The sequence below is a fragment of the Trichosurus vulpecula genome, chromosome 3, assembly GCF_011100635.1.
Source record: "Trichosurus vulpecula isolate mTriVul1 chromosome 3, mTriVul1.pri, whole genome shotgun sequence".
Classification (NCBI taxonomy): Eukaryota; Metazoa; Chordata; class Mammalia; order Diprotodontia; family Phalangeridae; genus Trichosurus; species Trichosurus vulpecula.
Window position 1 is genome coordinate 300729427 of NC_050575.1, and position 22079 is coordinate 300751505.

The 22079-nt window shown below is 41.5% G+C and overlaps 1 protein-coding gene across 4 annotated transcripts in view; it reads right to left on the minus strand.

The window, feature by feature from the left end:
• Window positions 1-22079, minus strand: part of POMK (protein O-mannose kinase) — a 38258-nt gene that overhangs the window by 12038 nt on the left and 4141 nt on the right. Inside the window, exons 1-4 of one of the 4 annotated variants that reach the window (XM_036752781.1) lie at window positions 15136-15163; window positions 14168-14476; window positions 9180-9932; window positions 5059-5148 (exon numbers count right to left, since the gene is read on the minus strand). In XM_036752781.1, the coding sequence (XP_036608676.1) occupies window positions 5116-5148; window positions 9180-9932; window positions 14168-14476; window positions 15136-15138 (1098 nt within the window). In that variant the 5' untranslated portion in view covers window positions 15139-15163 and the 3' untranslated portion in view covers window positions 5059-5115. Of the gene's footprint in view, window positions 1-5058; window positions 5149-5848; window positions 9933-14167; window positions 14477-15135; window positions 15164-22079 lie in introns of those variants that run through there. The other 3 variants (XM_036752782.1, XM_036752784.1, XM_036752785.1) reach the window with 3 other exon arrangements.

Below are 22079 nucleotides of genomic sequence, written 5' to 3' on the forward strand. Positions count from 1 at the left end.
AAAAAATTATTCATCTAATAACATTTGATTTACTTTATAGGAAAATATCAATTGCTTAATGTTATACATTTTTCTTCTGATGGTAAATATCCTCGTTGTCATTTAATAAACCTAATCTAATGTCAAAAGCAGGGCAGGGTGGGGGTTGGGGGACAAAAAAGAAAAAAAAACCCATCAACTTGGTAATATCATTCAGGGTAGTGGAATCTTCTAATGACTAGAATTCCTGGAAAATCCATAGGATGGCTAACTTACACTGGTGAGACAGCCTGTAAACAAGCAGGATGGGGGGCAGCTAAGTGGTGCAGTAGGCAGAGCACTGGCCCTGGAGTCAAGAGGACCTGAGTTCAAATCCAACCTCAGACACTTGACACACTTACTAGCTACGTGATCTTGGGCTAGTCACTTAACCCCAATTGCCTTGCCTCCCCCCCTCCAAAAAAAACAAGTAGGATGTAAGGTTGAGTATGACAGGAATAAGTGAAAATCCAAACAAAGAGCTCTAGGAAAATCTGAGATTGAGAGAGAGTACTTTCAATTGAGAGGGTGGGACCAGATGATCTCTGAGTTTCCTTCCAGTTCTGACATTTAGTGATTCATTCTAGGCTGTGATGCACAAAGTCACATGAGTGAATATGATTCAGTGAGACAGGCAGAGGAGTCTTCGGTCACAAACAACATGTTCTGTAAACACCTGATATTTCTTCTCTCTTTGTTCTCCCACCAAATGTCTATGACTCCTGAGCTACGTGATGAAACATGCTATTTACCTCCAGATGGAGAGCTGATGGACTCAGTACAAATTGAAGCATATTTTCTTCTTTCTTTTATTCTCTTCCTTCCTTTCTTTTTCCTTCCTTCCTTTCTTTCCTTTTTTCTTTCCCTTCCTTCTTTTTCTTCCTTCCTTCCTTCCTTTCTTTTTTCTTTCTTCCTTCCTTCCTTTCTTTTTTTTGGACTTGGCTAAGGTGGGAATTTGTTTTGTATGACTATGCATATTTGTAGTGGGTTTTGTTTTTCTTGTCTTCACAAGGGGGTAGCAAGGGGGAAACGGGCAGGAAGGAATTCAGAACTGAAAATAAAATAAATTTGAATAAAGTGGAGGAAAAGAAAAAATAAATTTTAAAAATGAGTACTGAGTTATTTTTCTAACTAGGATGCACTCTTGTTCTTGGTAATGAACTATACATGACCATATAGACTGTGGCACTGAGGAGGATGAGAAAAAAATTAGTATTGTCTGGCCAACAGAATGACAAGAGATGACAAATGTTCTTTCCCTGAAGGAAAAAAAAAGCTAAAATATCACATTCTGGGTAGCAAAAAAAATGGCAAATACATGTGATACAAATGCAAAACCTTAACTAGGAAGCAATTTTTTGAACTGGCCTATTCCTACTGGAGGCTACATGCTCTAGTACAGAGAGATCAACCTAAAATCAAGAGACCTAAATTCAAATTCCTATTCTGACACTTAACTATAGCCCTAAGAAAATTACTTTTCAATATTTCTCAGACTCAGTTTCCTCATCTTGAAATGAGGTTAATAATAGCCCACTTCACTGTTTGGTTGTAAGGGAGGTCCTATACCTAACTGGTGACCTAGGTCGGACATAACACCTAATTTCTTAGAAATTGTTTGCTCAGGGGCAGCCAGGTGGCACAGTGAGTAGAGCACTGCCCCTGGCCTCGGACACTTGACACATTTACTAGCTGTGTGACCTTGGGCAAGTCACTTAACCCCAATTGCCCTGCCTTTCCCCCTGCAAAAAAAAAAAAAAGGAAAAAAAAAAGAAATTGTTTGCTCATCTGCAGAAATGAAGATACTGGTTATAGTGCCCTCCCCCACAGTATTGTTGAGGTTCAAAGGACATCATGGTTGCAAAATACTTTGTAAATAAGCACTATGCAGGTAAGTTTCCTTTATATAGATAATTTCCTTGAGTTTAAATTAACATGTAGACTCCTAAGGAATTGAAATCTGTTTCTACTATTTGCCTACCAAAAACATTATAGAACCTGGAGTGGAAATAGGAAATTTCCCCTAGTTTAAAATCATTCTTAGGGACTCACAAGTCATCATCTCCTTTACTGATGGAAAATAATGAAAATTTTGAAAGTGTTGAAAAATCCTTCACTCAAAGTCATCAACTGAGGTGTGGAGACAGCCCTGTGTTCTTTTTTTTTTTTTTTTTGGAAGGTGGAAGGCAAGGCAATTGGGGTTAAATGACTTGTCCAAGGTCACACAGCTAGTAAGTGTGTCTGTGTTGTGTGTCACGTGTCTGAGGTCACATTTGAACTCAGGTCCTCCTTACTCCAGGGCTTGTGCTCTACTCACTGCACCACCTAGCCGCCCCAACAACCCTATGTTCTTGAAGATCATGCTGGCAGAGCACAAGCTCTGTTTGGTTCTGCCAAATTGCAAAGACTTTAGAGCCTGATGGAAGACTATGCATGTCCATCTATTACTTAAGGGCCAATTCTGCTAAGATTAGAGGCTTAATCATCAGATTAATTAAACCTTATCACTAAGGTGAAATTTACTTCCATTTTCCCTTGAAACAAAGGCAAGGAAAGGTTACAAGATATATTGGTGGATCAATGACCAGACTGAGAAAAGCACAAATCACTCCAAGTGTCAAAGTATGAAATAGAAGAACTAATATTATACTTTACTATAATATTCAGGTACCATATTGCTTCCCTGATAAATGGTTATATCATACAGCCCCTTTTTCTACTTCTATCACCTTGACCATCAGTTTTCCCTATCCTGAGGGGAACAGTGCTATCTTCCTCCTCAAATTATTATGTATTTGTCCATGTACATATTTTATTTCCCAACAGAGTATAAGCTCTTTGAGATCAGGGCTGTTTAATTTTAGCCTTTTGCATCCATGGCATCCAACATGGTGCCTTGCACATGTGAAGGTGTTGCTTACTCAATGGTTGTTAAATTGGGTCATCCCACAACTTTTCTATTCTGGCCCTGCTAAAGAGTGTATTTTAGTTATTTAAAATCAAGTGAAGGGGTAGCTAGGTGGTGCAATGGATAGAGCACAAGGTCTGAAGTCAGGAGGACTTGAATTCAAATCCAGCCTCAGACACTTACTAGCTGTGTGACCCTGGGTAAGTCCTTTAATCCTATTTGCCTCAAAAAGAAAAAAAAAAACAAAAAACTAAAGAAAATCAAGTAAAATCATCTTTAGTTCATGGACACCCTACCAAGATATTATTGATGACTGCAATGTGAACATGTTTCTCAATAGGCAAGAGCATTCTTGTTTAACCAGGTCGCCAAAGTTAAGCCAAATTTTATGAATACAATGCAGACCCCTTCTAATACCGGGAAAAAGTCTCTATTATTGTTCCTGTCTGACTCTTGGTGACACTGAGGTTTTCTTGGCAAGGTTACTTTAGTGGTTTGCCACTTCCTTCTCCAGCTCACTTTACAGATGGAAACTGAGGCAGAGTAAAGTGACTTGCCCAGGGTCCCACAGCTAGTGTTTGAGGCTAGATTTGAACTCATGTCTTCCTGACTCCAGGCCTGCCCTACACCACCTAGCTGCCCATCACTAGCCCTGACCTAACTTGTGTTAGTTGCTGGATTCAAGGTTAACATCAGGTGTTTTAGGCACAATTCTTAGATTTAAAACAAGATGACTTGCTGATTTTGGTTCATTTTTTTAAGTACTTTTTAGTTTCCAATGCCGTGACTTATTCTGCTGCCACCTGGGCCTTGCAACAGACATCTTCTGATGAGGCTGATCATAATTAAGTGTTTATAGAGTAAAGATCTACCTTGATACCCTCAGCTGCCAAAGTATTTCTTGATCATGATACAGAAATCTTTTCAAAACTGAGCAGATAGCATCTTGCTTCTTGGTGGAAGTGAAGTGTTGTATTCTTATGAAGTAAAAGAGAAAATATGGTTCTACAGACTTAAGAAGAAGAACCTTTTTGACATGCCTTATTAACATCTTGAAGTTTATTCTTATGTTCTGTGGTGATTAAAAAGGTTTGAAAGACATAGTTTCTGGGTAATTTAATAATTTTATTAATAAGGCCAGCACATTATTAATAAAAGGATGGTCACTTGGCCGGCCTTCTTAAACCAAAGACAATCATGGCTGATGGGCTCACAGTTTATATACCCTTTGAAGAACAGGTGTTCCTGAGGGGTGGCAGTCAACTCTGATTAGATAACACAATAGGAGGTGAACTCTATTAAAATGAAGGGCTGAGAGTGATGTCAAGTCACCCTTGGACAGAGAAACTATCTCAATGCCAGATTACCCACAGCTTTGGACTATCTCTTCAAAGAATGTATACCCCAACCAAGCCTGAGCAGAACACTATAGCTTCCACCAGGGTGAGGTAGTGAACGAGAAAATTAGTCCAATCTCATTATCAGCAATGTCCTTCAAGAGACTGAACTTTTAAAATCAGGACTTTGGAAGAAGGGGAGAGCTTTGAATCTCCCCAAATTATTTCTCTCAGTTCTAAGTTAAGGTTTTTAACATGCAAGTGTTTTTAAACATACTTATTCCCCCATTCACTCTGAACATTGTTAAGAATTCAGTGTAGGGGCAGCTAGGCAGTGCAGTGGATAGAATGCGGAGTCTGGAGTCAAGGGGACCTGAGTTCAAATCTGTTCTCTTCAAATCTGATACTTACTAGCCATGTGACCCTGGGCAAATCACTTAACATCAATTGCCTCAAAAGAAAAAAAATTCAGTGTAGACTAGAAAAACATTGGATTTAGCAATACAGTAACTGAATGTAAAATCTCAGCTTTGCATGACAATAGACAGAGCATTAGGCGTGGTGTCAGGAAGACAGGTCAAACATGTCCCAGCTTTGTAATGCCTGGTAAGTAACTCAACCTCTCCGGGCCTCTATTTCTTCATCTAGGAAATGAAGATTAATAGCACCTATCTCATAGGGATATTATGGGATCAAATGAGATAAGACAGACACAGCTTTGCAAACCTTAAAGCCTACATAAATGTCAGCTAATTAGCTAATTATTACCACCATCATTGTCATCATTACTGTTACCTGTGTACGCTAGGGCAAGTCTCCCTGGAATCGGTTTGCTCATCATTCAAATGATCTCTAAGGTTCTTTCCAGTTCTGAATCCTCTGGTCCTGTAGAGTGGTAAAACACATTGACTTTCAGTGTCTTTCTGAAGACCATCGGTTACCCGGCTATCTGAAGTCACTTAAAGCCGCAGACCATAGACATAGACATAAACTTAGCACTGGGAAGGACCTTCAAGAACATCTGGTCCAACTCTCATTTTACAGGTGAGGAAATGAGGCCCAGATCAGGTGAAGAGCTGGCAGTTACAAGATAAGTAGTTTAAGTAATTTGCCTACCGTCACGCTGGGAATAAGAAGTCAGGTTGGGATGTGAAGACAGGCCCACATACTCCCTATCATACTGTATATATGGCTTCTCCATTCTCCACAACCTCTGACCTACAGGCACCAAAGTCCTGGAGTGCACACATTTATATTAAAAAAGCAACAATGAAAGAGGAAGGATTCCAATTTCCTGACAGAGCTTTAATACTGAGACATCCTCTTCCTCTTCTTAAGATCACATTTATGTATGACAGAAGACTGCATACTAGGAAGCCATGAATTTCTACTTCTGTGCCTTGAGCAAAACATGAACTTTCTCATGTGACTGAGTTGGTAACATTTTCTTTGAAAAAACCATTTCAAACCAGCTCAAAAGACTGTAACAATTCACCTGGATTTCCTGGCCTGTGGCCTTGGCAGACAGCCTGAAAGAAAAGTTTGCACCTGGATTCACAAAGGTCTTGAGAGAAGGAAACAGTGAGAAGGGGGAAAAGTCTCTCCTTTATTTGTAATATTTTAAAACTCACAAGTGTGAAGCTTGACAATTTTACTTGAGTAGAAAAGTCTGAATGTTAAGAACAGAAAGCACTGCCTTTATAGTGACAGAAATGACCAGGGAAAAATTACAACATTGAATACATTAAATTACATACCATTGGTAAAATCAAATTGAGATACCTGAGGGCGATTCCATCTAGAACTAAGTGGAATGGATACAGTGACTGGTGGTGATGTCTTTTAACATATAAAATGTACACCTATGTACTTTTGGCAGGCACGTCCTCATATCTACTGTGGCCCAGTCAATCCGTTGCACAGGATTTGGGCACTTGCCATTGGTGAGAGTCAGGAGGTAGTATCATCTTAGGTGAATGTCAAAGGATCATAGATTTGGAGCTAGAAGGAAATGTAAAGGTCATGGAGTCTAACACCCTCATTTTACAGATGAAGTAACAGACAGAACCTACTCTCCTGGACCTGAAACCCCTTTGCTTGGTATTAATTTCAGACTTGGTGCAGGAGAACAAAGCCTGTATCGATGCATCTCTAACTCTGCAGATCTCCAACTTGGGAAAGCAGCTTAAACTCCTTGATTAATAATCATTAATAGGAATGAGAATAACTATCCCATCCAATGAAAGAGAGAGGATGGACCCATGGAAAATGATCCTTTAAAGATTTTATTTAGTCAAGTCTAATGGACCACTCCATTTCTTCTGGTAAATAAGACAGTAATTGACTTGTCATTCTTGGTGACTAGTCATAGCAGGTCATTTGGGACAATTCAGAACCCAGCTCTAAGAGCAGTGGTTTTAGAAGCATGGGGCGGGGGGTGGGGGGGGGAGCAGGGCAGCAGCACCATTGAGCTCTCCAGGATTTAGGGTTAAAATATTTCCATTCCCTTTTACTTTGAAAAACTTATCAGCTTTTGGTAACAGTTCTATTTCACTGACCAAGAAAGAAGATATTATGATAGCCCTCTTAACAAATATATAAAAATTGTAACATATATGTACATATCATATATAGAGAGAGGGAGAGAGCACAAGAGCTATATGTGACTTGATTAAATCAGCCCAAGTGACGGGTGAACATGCTCTGGTGACTCCAACTTTATTGCCATTAAAAGGAAAATATTGGAGGGAAATGTTCTTTTCATGATAGGTTCCCAAAGTGGGCGATACTGCCCCCTGGGGGGCGCTGGAACAATCCAGAGGGGTGGTAGTAACCCCAGGTGCAATTCGGGGGCATGGAATAAAAATAAGGGGGCAGTGGAAGCATAAGGAAAGAAGAGAAGAAAATTTTGAAAAGTCATTTGTACACATTTCATCTGTTGTGTAACAGAGTTAAAATTGTAGTGGTCAACATTATTTTCCAAACAAACATACAAAATGCAAGTTATAACCAGTCAGTAGTCAAGTCTGCTGACAGTCTTAATAAGCAAGTGTTGGCAGATGAGCATGTTGCGCATTGTCAGGAGGTTCAGCATGCATACATGCATGTAATGACTTGTTTACAATATGAGACTCTAAAGTTACATGATGCAATATTGTGTCATCAAAATTTCAATGCAGGAAAAAACCACAAATTTACAATAAATTATTAAATTTAAGATGTCATTTTTTGAAAAAAAAATTTATTTTTTGAAATGATGCAAATTTCAAAAGCCATTAAATTTAGGGTTAAAGAAAGTAGATTTCCAGGGGGTTGCTGAGTAATTTATTTTTAAAGGGTGGTAAGCCAAATAGGTTTGGGAACCTCTGATCTAGGGAATAAAAAACCAACCCTCTTCAACATAAACAGTTCTTACACTTCTACAACTCCTTCCTCCTATGCAATGGGTGCTGACGCTTGAGTGGAAATCACCTCAGGAGTGATCTGTTCATCTGTAGTCTTTGGGGGACAATGCAAGGACAGGTGCCCAAATGTCCCATGAACAACCGTCCTATGATCGTGAGCCTTAGGGTGAAAACTGCTACTTCTCTACAACTGGTTTCGCTTAAGAGTGAGAATATCGAAATGGCTTTGGTTCCATTCCTGTGGCAGTGTGTCAGTTAGGTCTTTGGACTAATATCACATAAAGTACTCCAAAACTCCAATGTGAATACTCCCTCCAGCAATGCAGATCTCAATCCATCCGTGGATGGCCATCTTGTATGGCTCTTGTCTGTGTCTGCCCATAAAGTCTCCATAGGGAATTAGGGTACACAGGATATGCTGGGGGCCTTCATCTTATTCACTTAACATCCCAAGAAGACTAATGGAGCACATGAACTGTCTGTCCACCATCAGTTGCTTCTTGCTCTAAACCACCTTCTTTTTCAATTATACATTGGAAATACCAATGAATAACTTAAACATTAATAGATGGTATAAAGACTGTGTGATTCATCGAAATTTTTGCCTCCTTTTTTCTGACAGAAGGAAAAGGAAGGGGGTCAGGGGGGAGAGAAGGCCATTTTATCTCCTAATCCATTCGTGAATTACCATTGCCCCTCCTCCCAGCCCTTCCTTCTTCCTCCCCAAATCATTACCTAACTACCAACATTCTATGATGGGAATGAACAGTTTATCTTTTAAGTGTACAAACACATAGAGTCCATTCCTACATCCACCCTTGAGGCCCTTCTGGCTTTGTAGGACCAATCAGAACATGCTACTTGGTGGCCTCAATTTTAAGAACCCAGAGTGACCTCCACATAACAATGTTAAGTTGTGATTAAGTTAGTATGATTTTTATAAATTCAATTATAGTCAAGACCAGGTTATCTAAGACTCTTTGCTGCTCTGTTTTCTTTCCTTCAGGGGTCTACCTCTTAGGTATGGCATAAGTCCCTTGTTCTTCCCCTATGAAGGTTATTTGAAAAAGGCATTGGAAGCTAGATTTAAAATAGGATCCAAAGACAACAGATTTAAAACAGGAAACAGACCTTACAGAGGTCACCTTGCCCAACCCCTTCATTTTACAGATAAGGAATCTGAGGTCCAGAAGAGGTAACATGACTTACCTGACTAATATCACAAATCTGCTAAGTGGTAGAACCAGAACTTGAACCCAGGAAACCAGAGGCACTGACTCTAAATGCAGTGTCCTTTCCATGTCTTCTATGTATGTGTCTCCCCCCAGATTTTACTATTTATCAGCTCAATGGTTACAAGGAGATGACTGAAAGCAATCACCTGAATGCTGCCTAAGAAAACCACAACAAAGACAAAAAATGTCAGCTAAGAAAAGCAGCTTGTATTTTTCCATTAGATCACCAGGGCCCACCTCTCACTGATTAGGCTCGTTTTCACAACATTTCTCTTACCCCAGGCATGACTGTGTCTCTAAGAGAATTTAGAACCTTTCGGTAAGTGTCTAGGACCACCTGGGCTGAAGGCCTTTCCTCTGGATTCTTCTTCTTACATGCCTGGTGGATCTCAAACAAATGGAACCTGACAACATCACTCCCTTCCACGTGCCCCAGAAGAAAACTGGAGACATCGGGTATCTTCCAGATGTCTGTCTTCTCATCGTACGGCGGCATGCGTTCATCTTCAAACGGTGTTTCCTCTCCATAAGGCCACAGTTGCTCAGGGGCTACAAATTCCCCCACAAGTTCCCGGTGGCCACACTTGATCAGGGTCCCGTTATTCTTGTTGACAACAGGCAAGGCATCGAGGTCATTCGCCACAATATTAAAACTGCTCGTCAACAAGTACTGAGAAAGCATTTTGTCTAAGTCATTCGAGTCACACATGACCAACGTACCCAGGGGACTGGTGTGTAAATAGTTAATGATATTTACATAGTTAATTGCCAGTTTCAATCTGTGATGCCAGGTGTTCAGGCTTTGATATTTAGGAAGGTTTAATGTTTCTTCCAGGGTCTTCAAAGTCCCCAAGGGATGATACTCAGTAAGAAGAGTGCCATCATCTTCACAATAGCCAATCAGCGTGACAACATGTTCGCTCTGCAAGGATTTCAGCATCTTCACACCATGAAGGAAATCGTCTTTCATCTCTGGACTGGTGAGCTGGGAAAGAGCAACTTTCTGTTCCTTCCATTCAGAAAGAAAGACCTGAAACCACGCAAAAGATGAACATTTTGTCTATGTTAATGAACAGAGAAACACGCTTGCTGGGTATGGAGCAGGCAGCGGCATGCAGAAACACCATTCGTAAATTTCTAAGTGTGGCACAGAAGGCTGTGGTTCTCAGGTACGCCATGCTGGAGCCCTCATACTGACTTTCAGTGCCACAATGTAGGCCTTTAAGCACAGATATAGGGGCATATCTACCACAAAGAGCGGGTCGTTAGGTGTATGAGCTATACAAGATCAGATCTTTGTGAGGCTTTGAAAAAACACCCACAGCTGTAAGGCACTACCTCCATTGAATTTGGTAGCTCTGGAACTCTGCTTAAATGAGGATTTGAGGAGAAAGAACCTTTAGAAAAAACCCATTTAACTTTTTAAATCATTTTAGGAACTTTTAATTGGAAGTATAATTTAGTTTTTCTTTTGTCTAAAGACTACTTCCCCATCTTCTGTTTCCTTGGGAAAGAACCCCAAAGTCAAAAAAGCCTCCTAGGCACTTAATATGCTCTAGAAAGTTATTAAGCAGATTTTCTTTTTTAAGTTCATGGTTTTATTCCCACCCCCCACCCCTGCCCTTGCTAAAGGGGCAGCAGCAGGCACTGAGCAGAACCCAACCAAGGCCACATATGCCCTTACCCTCCAAAGTATCGCTGACACCAGCTGGGAGCAAGTCCCAGCTCCGATATTCTCAAGCTGTGTGACCCTGGGCAAACTGATGACCTTCTCTGGGCCTATGTGCTCATCTCTACAAAGAGGATTACAACAAATAATAGCACGTATATACATTTACCACGTGCCAGGTACTGAGCGCTTCACAATCGTCATCTCATTTGATCCTTACGACAACCGGGGGGTAGAGTTACCTCTGTTAATATAATGATAACTGACATTTATGTAGCACTTACTATGTGCCCATCACTGTACTAAGAGTTTTACAATCATCATCTCACTTGATCCTCACAAGAACCCTAGGAGGTAGTCACTATTATCATCCTTACTTAACCCATGAGGTTAAGTGACTTGTCCAAGGTCACACAGCTAAGTCTGTGTCTGAGGCTGGATTTGAACTCAGGTCTTCCCGATTCCAGCCCTGGGGCTCTAACTCTTAAGGGACTTAAGAGGAAAAGCGTTTTGGAAATCATGGAGCTATATTAATACAATTTATTATTGTTATTATTATTGCTAGTAGTAGCTGCCAGTAGTGGTAGTAGTAGGAGGGGTGGTGTTGTCTTTAAATAAAAGATCTTTTTTTTCTGGCACTCTCATGCTACCAGAGCTCTAAGCAAAAAGGCAAAGAAAGGATCTCTTCCTTGGTTATTTTTGGTCTTGTCACTGTTTTTATTCTAAACTTAGTCACCATTAACAAAAATAAGCCTTCGAGTATGTGAGCTTCTCAAGGAGCAGGGACTCTGTTTTTGCCTTTCTTTGCATCCCCAATGCATAGTATAGTGCTGGACACATAGCAGGTGTTTAATAAATGCTTACTGACTGGCTTTGTAAACAACTATCATAAAACTGCAAATGATGTACTTGTTTTAAAAACCTGTATGTTACCTTCAACAAAAATTTTAAAACCCAGCCTGGAAAAAAAAATGGTTGTAGATTGGCAGATCTCCCTAAAAATTCACATAAAATCCTAGAGCTAAGAAGACCCCTAAGGCATTCTTTTGACTTTCCTAGGGCCATCCCTTCTCAGTGCACACACCTGTGGACACCTGGGCACACCTGCACAAGTATCGGTGCAGGTGCTTCTTTCTCTGGGGGGCTGGGTCCAGGCAAGCGTGACATCCTAGAAAAGAAACAGGCAACCTGTTCCAGGAAAATCCGAGGCAGTCCTGGAGAGAGTTCTCACCTTCTACACTTTCTTTCTTTCCTCTTTCATGTTCTCTTTTTCTCCCTTTCTCCCTGATGCTGTTCTCCTTTCCTCTAGTTGTTGGTGCTTAATTGTTTTGTGTTTACTTCTCCATTTACAAGCCGAATTTCCCCACTGAAGAGTGTGAGCTCCTTGAGGGCAAGGGATCTTTTTTTGTCATGGAATTCACTGCTCCTAATGACATATGTTGCATACAGCAGGCACGTTTAAAATGTTGGTTAAATTAAAATGAATCCAATTAAAATTTTTAACTTATTTTATCATAAAATATTTGAGGGTTTTTTCTTTAAATGTAAACAGAACATGGAAATGCTACCATTTGCTGGTGTCTATGAAAGTACAAGATATCAAAAAATTAAATTTTTATTAAAAACATTTCTTTTTGAGATTCAGGCTCCCTATTTCGTGTAGGCTGGAAGCACAGTAGGTGCCCCCAGACCCAAACTCACTGACTGGCATGAGGGATTTAACCTATTCTATTTCAAGCCTGGGGCAATGAAGTGGCAAAGTGGATAGAGTGAGTGCTGGGCCTGGAGTCAGGAGGATCTGAGTTCAAATCCGAATTCAGACACATACTAGCTGTATGACCCTGGGCAAGTTGCTTACCCCTGTTTCTTATCTGTAAAATGAGCTAAAGAAGGAAATGGCAAGCCACTCTAGTTTCCTTACCAAGAAAACCCCAAATGCGGTCATGAAGAGTCAGACACAACTGAACATTTCAAGCCTAGGTCTCCCCTGTGACTGCAGTTCCCCCTTAGGCATCCTGGTAGCCACCCCTCCACCCCCTGCCCAGGGGCTCATCAAATCAGTACCAGACTTAACATGAGTACCAGAGTGGCTTGGTCACTGAAGATCAGAACTCTCCAGATCTACCAAACCCACTGGCCTCAGTCTCCCCAGAAGCAGGGATTACAGGTGTGTGCCAACACACCCATCTTAAAAAAAGAAAAAAAATGAAGAAAAAAGTAATGGAAAAATGGTAAGCTTGCCTCACTACAAGATTCTTAACCCTAGTCCCTGGAAAATCTAGTGCATCTTAATCTGTCATTATTCATCTCATCTGATTTTCCTGATTCAAGTTCAACAACCAGTTTTAACACCTGCATCCCTCAGGTAGAGCTTTGGAGGAAGTTTGGCTTTGATACTTTGAGCCCCATATCTCTCTAGAGACAAACTCTGGGCAAGGGTCATCATTTTGAGGGAAATTAATATTATACTATTGTATTAATAACCAATTATTAATTTGTGATCCATCCTTTGTTCTCCTATTTTTGCCAAGACTTGACTCCTAAAAAGGCCAGTTAGTCTCTGAAGGGCTTGACCCAGTAAAGTGATCACTCCTTCCCCCCCCAAGGGACCTGCTCCTTAACTTTTGGGCTGGGCTCCACCCAAATGAGACCCTGGCTTTTGTTTAATTTATAAACATGACTCAGTTTGAGTTAGAACCTCCCCCAGGGAGTATGAATCCTGGTGGCTAAGTGGATTGAGTATCAGGAAGACTCATCTTCCTGAGTTCAAATGTGGTCTCAGACACTTACTAGTTGTGTCACCCTGGGCAAGTCACTTAACCCTGCATGCCTCAATTTCCTCACCTGTAAAATGAGCTGGAGAAGGAAATGGCAAACTATTCCAGTATCTCTGCCAAGAAAAACCCAAATGAGTTGGACATGATTGAAAAACGACTAAGCAACGACCTTGCTCCCTTCATTAAAGTTTGGGGTAACCCATACAAAGGGTTACCTCTATGCAAAGGGGAGAACGTGCCACTGAAAATCTTAATGAGATGGCTTATGTTTTTCTGGTTAAGACTATAAGCAACACCATCCTTAGGAGTCAGAGAGGGGAATGATAGGCCACATCTGAGGGCCAGCTCACTGCCTTCCCCCCTCCCAAAGATGGGGAGGAGCTCAGAACTCTTGGCCTACCTCCTCATTAAAATATCCACTAATTGGGATAGCCAGGGCAGGTGCCAATGGTGTACTGCCATGCCAAGGAAGACTCTTCTAGGTACCAAAGAGGCAGCTTGAGAACTGCCTCTGCCTGCTTTTTGTTAGATCCCAGCTGCTACTAATTGACGTTCTCTTTGTTGTCAAAGGAACCCTCCACCAAAGTTCCTTTTTCTGGGTTTGCCCCCAATTCCCAGTTCACTGGCAAAGCTAGGCTAACCATTCCCTTGGGGAGCAATTCATTCAATAAATGTCTAGTAACACCTACTGTGTGGCACACCCCAGTTGTGGGGGTGCTGGGGATGCACAGGCAAAAAAAAAATCAAACAGTTCCCTGCCCTCAAGGAGCTCACGTTCAATTTAAAAAATAACAGTCCCATCCTGAGAATGGAACTCACCCTTTTCACAGCTCCTTCCCCAACACGTTTCAGCTTCCTGACTCCTGTTCTCAGGGATTCACACGACAGCCAAGGGGTACAATTTTTCATCTGTCCCATACGGAAGGTACCATAGGGGCACTGACGGGACTCCACGCCAGAGGGCGGAGGAGAAACGAAAACATGGTCCAGGTAGAGATAGAGAAGGATGTTCATAAGGACCATGACGAGCAGCAGCAGCGCAGCTGGTGGGATGGGGATTTCTCTTTGGGAAGGACTTTTTTTGCTCCCCTGAAGTTTCTTTTCCATGTAGTTATCTTCCATGCTTCCCTAGAAGACAAAAACAAGCCAAAAGTGGTGTGGTCAATTTTGTATTGTTTCCCTATTGTGAGAGTACAGATGGAAAAGACTGCTTTGTGGGATTTAAACTTCCATAGCATGTTCTGCATTCAAATAACAATTATAAGAGTTAGCATTTATAGAGTCGCTTCAAGGTTTGCAAAGCACCTTACTTATTTCATTGGCCCCACACCCCTGTGGGGTAGGTATTATTATCTCTATTTTGCAGATGAAGAAACTGAGGCTGAGAGAGTTTAAGTGATTTGTCTGGATCACACTATATTGAGCCTCTGAAACTGGATTTAACTTAGGTCCTCCTGACGCCCAAGTCCAACCCTCTGCCACCTAGCTGCCCAAGAGCAAGGAAAAATAAATAGGTCTCAAATTCTCCTGTGAGGCAGGAAGCCACTCAGAATTCAAAGTAATTTATTCATCTGCTGTGACCATCAGATCCAGTCATTCTTTTGTCAGAGGTGCCCAACGCATAAAAGGTCCAGGTAACACAGGGCTCTTCTACTTTCTCAAACTCCCAGGCAGACACCTGGGAAATTTTCTCTCCAGAACAGATGGATAGTCTGCTCCCACCAGCCTTTTCTTGATAAACACCATTTTTGTACGAATGAATCACAGCAGCCTTCAACAGGCATTACCATCTACTCCTAGGATCGGAAATCCACCTCATTGCCACCTCTTGCTGGCTGGGACTGTGACTGGCAGAGTTGTTCTCAGTGTCAGAGGCTGATAATAGTCCAATTTGTGGATCTCATCCTGGCTTCATATAACGGCCAGAATCCATTCCTGCTCCTTCCATCTCTATCTCCTGTTTCAGTGAAGTCTCCAGACTAAACAGGAGGGTCTTACATCTGTTTCCCTCTGACTGTAGTTGCAAGGCTCCTGGGTATGCTGGGGGACAGGCAGAGAGAGAGAGACAGAGAGAGAGAGAGAGAGAGAGAGAGAGAGACTCTGTCCTCTCTCACTTCTGCCTTGAGTCTGATCAGTAACTCAATCTAACTCTGTCCTCAGGTGGGATCGAAGTCTTACATTGGTCATGTTTTTCTTTCAGCTCCTGACCCCACTGAAATGGGGCTGGGTATCCTTTCCATGAGGGATGTAAACTCCGGCAATTCAGAGGCTAGAAAAAAAAAATTACTTCCAATGTTCTCTCACTTGTACTCTATGAAAAAGGACCTATATGTATAAAACTATTTATAGCAGCTCTTCTTGTATTAGCAAAGAACTGGAAATCATGACTAAACAACTTGTTGGTAATGGTAAATGACAGTACATAAGAAATGATGAAATGGATGGTTTCAGAAAAACACAGGAAGACTGATGCTGGGATCTGATGCAGAGGAAATAAGCAGACCCGAGCATACAATCTACACAATAACAACATCATAGAGAAACACAACTTTGGCAATCTTGAGAACGAGGATCAATTCACGACTCCAGAACGTTTATGATGAAGCATTCTTTTTTGACAAAGAGGTGATGGCTCAAGATGCAGAATAAGACATACATTTTAGGACAGAGCTCACATGGGAATTTGTTTTGCTTGAATATACATGCTTTTTATAAGGGTCTTTTTTTTCTTTCTTTTTCCTTTTTTTTTTTTGAGGGGGGAAGGCAGAGCAATTGGGGTTAAGTGACTTGCCCAATGTCACACAGCTAGTAAGTGTGTCAAGTGTCTGAGGCCACATTTGAACTCAGGTCCTCCTGACCCCAGGGCCGGTGCTCTACTCACTGCACCACCTAGCTGCCCCAAAGGCCTTTTTTTCAATAGGGAGATGTGGGAGGGCAAGAGGGGATAAGGAATAAGGATGGGGAAGGAAAAAAGGGAAAAAAGTATATCATTGAGGCTTTTATTTTAATATAGAGAAGACAGAAAAGAAGATGGAAAAAAGCACAGACAAGTATGCTAAAGACTGAATTTATCACACACTTAAAGAGAAAAGCAAGCTATAAATAACAGAAGCAACTAGCTGGCACGGTGGATAAAGTGCCAGGTCTGCAGTCAGGAAGACCTGAATTCTGATGTAGCCTCAGGCACTTTTTAGCTGTGTGACTGGGCAAGCAGCAGCAGCAGCAGCAGTAGTAGTAGTAGTAGTAGTAGTAGTAGTAGTAGTGGTAGTAGTAGTAGTGGTAGTGGTGGTGGTGGTGGTGCTGGTGCTGGTGGTGCTGGTGGTGCTGGTGGTGCTGGTGGTGCTGGTGGTGGTGGTGGTGGTAATGGTAGTACTGATAGCGGTAGTGGTAGTAGTAATGGTGGTGGTGGTGATAGTAGTAGTAGTGGTAGTAGTAAGGGTAGTGGTAACAACCACAATAATAGTAAACATTTGTATAGTGTTTCCTCCGTACCAGGCATTGTGCTAAGAGCTTTACAAGTCACTTAATCTCTGTCTCAGTTTCCTCATGTGTAAAACGGGCACAAGAACAGCACCTTACTTCCCAGGGCTCTGTGAGATAATATTTGCACAGACCTCTGCAAACCTTACAGCACTACATAAATGCTACCATTCTTACTATCATTGTCATGTCTGCATAATTTACAACACTCTTTTTCTGTTCTGCTACAAATAAGGGAATGTCCACTTAATTAGCATTTGTTCAGTGGGAGGGGGGAAGGGCCTTGTCCACCAGTCGTTTTACAGCCCTGGTGTTCTTCATGAATCCACACTTGGCAAAGATACTGGAGTGATTTGGCGTTTCCTTCTCCAACTCATTGACAGATGAGGGAATTGAGGCAAACACGGTTAAGTGACTTGCCCAGGGTCACACAGCTGGGAAGTGTCTGAGGTCACAGTTGAACTCAGGAAAGATAAGTCTTCCTGACTCCAGTCCCCTGCACACCTAGCCACCCCTCCTGTTCACCACAGGTACTCGGTGTATATCAGTTACCTGAGATTACCTCTGAGAACTTGAGCTCTGCGTGCCTGTACCCACTGTGGCAGATGAAGCCATATCCTAAGCACACTCCTAGGAATGTATATTCATAGTAGATGTTAAGCCCCTTAAAGGCTAAAATGGCAGGTTTAATTCTGAGAGACAGTTAGTATCGCAGAAAGAACAATGAACTCGGAATCAAAAGACATCTGCAGCAATATTATTACTTAGCTGGGTTATGGAGGGCAAATGTTGGAGCTTCAATTTTCTCACCTATAAAAGGAGAACATGATACTTGCACTCTCTTACAGGGTTATTACAAGGAGAGAAATCTGTGAACCTTATAACAATATAGTCAATGGAGAAAGATTGACAGACCTGGGGACAGAGGACCTGGGCTCAATTCTTTGTGAGTCTATGGCCCTCGGTCTCCTTGTCTCTAAAATGCAGCAGCACGACCGGCCTCCTCAGGTGCCCTTCAGCTCTAAATCTAAGACAACGTAACTATAGTAGATTGGTAGCTGGACTCTATGACTCACTTTCCTCATCTGCAAAATGAAGTTGGTCTCAAGGGCCTCCAAGATCTCTTCCCAGCTCTAAATCAAGGATTCTATGATCCTTTTTGAGGGGCAGCTAGGTGGTACAACTGGATAGAGCTCTGGGCCTGGAGTCAGGAAGATTCATTTTCCTGAGGTCGAATCTGGCCTCAGACACTTACGAGCTGTGTGACCCTGGGCAAGTCACTTAACCTTGTCTGCCTCAGTTTCCTCATCTGTAAAATGAGCTGCAGAAGGAAATGGCAAACCACTCCAGTATCTTTGCCAAGAGCAGCTTGACTCAAGAAACTCGACCATAAAATGATCCTTTTATCCTCTAGAAATGTAAACAATTACCTTTGTATCCCCAGCACCTTATGCAATGCCCTATACAGGCCATCTACTTAACAAATATTTGTGGAAGTGGGTTAACACCCTGTTCAGGGTTATGTTTCTCCTCCTAGGCAAAATATTCTGTTCCATGATATTAAATCAATCAAGAAACATTCAGGAAGCAGCTACAACGTGCCAGGCTTTAGAATATAAAGATAAGAAATGAAACAATCCCTACTGGAAAGGAGCTTAGAGTCCATGGAGGGCACAAGTATGCATATAACTATGAACAGAATTAATAAATACAAAGTTATTACAAGCAAGGTAGCTGCGGCACAGTCAAATCAGCCATAAACAGTATGGAAACAGAGTGAATGCATTCATTCATACATGATCTGTACACACCCTTGGTCCCAACATGCAATTTTTCTTAGCACATTCCATCCAAAAGTAATCATTTCAACACATGCTTAACTTGTTCCCTGTCATTGTCCTCAGGGGAATCTATGCTTTCTTCTGCCAACGAATAACCTCAGCAGAGTGGGAAAGGCCTCCCCAGGGTGTAAATGAGCCTGGTTACACGCAAGGGTCATTCTAACCACCATGTATCACTGATCTGGTAAAGCTTCCAAAATCTCCCAGTGATAATATTACCAAGTATATACTCTAAAGAGATTAAAAAACAACGGGAAAAGATTTATGTAAAAAGCACTTAGCACAGTTCCTGGCAAATAGCTTATACTCTTTCCTCATTTATTAGTACCAAAATGTGCCAGGCACTATGCCAAGCACTGGGGAAACAAAAGAAGGCAACCCCCCCCCCCAAGAAAAGTACCAGTCCCTGTTCTCAAGTAACTCACAGTCTAATGGGAAAGACAACACAGATACACAATAAGGCTCAAATAGGATATATACAGGATAAATTGGAGATAATCACAGAAGGACTGATGAAGGCTCCTTGCAGAAGGTGGAACTTTAGCTGAGACTTACAGGGAAGTCATGAGACTGAGAGGAAGAGAGAGAGGATTCTAGGCATGGGAGACAGCTAGTGATGATGCCCTGAGTCAGGAGATGGAGGATCTTCAGTGAGGAATAGCAAGGAGGCCAGTGTCAGTGAATTACGGAGAATGTTTTTAAAAACTCATAGAACAGCACAGAGGGAAGTTCCAAAGGAACACAAACAGGACAGCTTTGAAACTATGAGGATTTACTACATGATTAAAAAAAGAGGCAGGCTCTGTGGTGCTAATGTGATCAAAGATCTTCCCTGCCCATTCAAGAGGCCTCAGGTGGAGCTAGTTATGGGAAGCTTGATCAGGAGAGGCTTGCTTGTAGGCAGGCCCACACCCTTTTGCTACTAGATGCCAAGCCCCAGGCCTAAACATGGTATATACACCCTGTGGGTAGCCATTAAGCTCAGACTGGAGAGTGGAGAGTGCTGCAAGGAGAAGACGACGACAGAGAGACAGAGAAAGAACTGCAAGGGCTTTCAGAACTGCAGGAAGAGAGGAAACAGGCAAGTAGACAGGATTCGTGAGTGTTTATGGGAGGGCCCTAGCATAATGGAAGGTTACAGGATGACTTGGCTTTTTGCTGTGATACTGTGTTTTAATCTCCTTGCTGTTACATTGAGGTGGTTTTGGAATACAATTACTGCTATGTTGAACTGGGGTTATTGGTTTTGGGATTTGATCCTCTGGTATCTGAATAGATGTTTTACTTCTTCTGCCTCCTATACAGACAGTCTCTTATACTTGCTGATTCTAAACTATACAGGCATATTCATGGTCACCATTGTTATAATGATTCTTGCCTTACTGATACAGGCTCTTGGGAGGAGAAAATCAGTTTCAAATGCAATGCCCCTTTTTTCTCTTCTTTGTATGTGGAAATGCCCATTACAGTAACTGGTATTTAGCTGATACAGAGTAACAAAAAACCTTTAGCATAGGGCCCTTTTGCTTGAGTTGCAAGGATATCCACACATCCCCAAACTCTTACTATGTAGCTTTAATCTACTTACCATGCAGTTTTAATCCTCTAGGATTGGAGTTCACATCTTTCACAAGTAGGACTCAGAAGGTGACTACCTCTGGTTTTAGAACCTTGACCAATGCCATTTACTCCTAAAGGCCTGGTGGCCCTAGCATAGGTTCATTAGTTTGGTTTGAGAGAACTAAAGTGATCTTTCACATCCTAAGAAGAGTACCCAGGTTCTTTATCCTTGGGTTTCTTTTTTTAATTGATAAATTTTGCTTAAACAAATCAGTTCCTACTTTAGTTTCATACTACCTTGCAAGCAGCTGTAATCTCTACTGAGTCAAGAACAGGTTTCTGAATTTGGGTACTTTGCTCATTTGTCTAAGTCTATCCCACATCTATGGCGGATGTTTGCTCCTAGGGAGGAATCCCAAAGATAAGTCCCTTGTGTTCTGAAATCCCCATTCTCCTATTTCAAGCAGATTTGGATAAGGGGGGGTGTGGCCTACTGGGTCACTACCCTTTCATATAGGGCCTGTGTTTGCTGTCCCAAGTGAGCATGTTTTCCTTGAAGACTCTCTTTGGACACTTGATAGATTTTATTGACTCTGGTAAACTATCATGACTTTTTTATATTTTCATCCAGCTTGAGTTTCCAAAATATTAGCATATCATTTGGAACTGTGCCCCAAAAGTCATTCAACAGTGATACTGTCACTAGATCTATGCCCCTTAAAAAGACCAAAGAAAGAAGAAAAGAACTCATATATAGAAAATATTTATAGTAACTCTTGCATAGAGCAAAGAGCTATAAACCAAGAGGGGAACCCATCAATAGTGAATGTCTAAACAAAGTGTAATATTGTAATATATGAAGATAATGGATTACTGTTACATTAGAAGAAGTAGGGAAAGGGATGGGTTCAGAGAAACTTGGGAAGACCTGTATGAACTGATGCAGAGCGAAGTGAACAGAAACAGAAGAAAAATGTATACCACAAAAACAATGTTGTAAATAATTTGGTGTATAATTTAGTGTATACAACAAAAGCAGTGTTATAAATACTTTTTAAAAACTTAAGAATTCTGATGAAATGACTGACCATGATTCCAGGGGACCACTGATGAAGCTTGCTAACCACTTCCTGACACAGAGATAAAATATTCAAGATAGAGAATGAGGCATATATCTTTGTCACCGATAATGTGGGAATTTGTTTTACTTACCTATGTATATTTGTTATGAAGGTTTTCTTTTTCTTTTCTTTTAAATTAGGGGAATGTTAGGGAGAAGAAAAAATGCTTGCTAATTGAAAAAATAAAATAAAAAATTTTAAATTAACAGTGGATCAAAAAAGGTACCATTGATCCCATGAGCATGTTTTTGTCGTTATTAAGTTGTTTTTCAGTCCAATTCTTCATGACCTCATTTGGGGTTTTCTTGGCACAGATGGAGTGGTTTGTCATTTCCTTCTTCAGCTCATTTTTACAGATGAGGAACTGAGGCAGACAAGGTTAAGTGACTTGCCCAGGGTCACACAGCTCGTAAGTGTCTGAGGCCAGATTCGACCTCAGGAAAATGAATCTTCCTGACTCCAGGACCGGCACTCCAGCCACTGTACTATCTAGCTTCATTTTCTGTGGTCATCCACACCTTTCCTAAGTGTATTTCCTTTGGTTCAGTTTCGTTCTGTTTTTTTTTTTCCCTTAATTTTTAAAGTGAGCTGTGGACTTTGGCCTAGGAAATCTGGGATGGGGGTTGAGGGCAGTAGCCTAAGGCTGCTGTCCTTTTAGCTACCTGGTAACATCCTCTCCTCCAGCTAACTTCCCCACTTAACAGCTTCCAATGAACCACTTTTCCCACA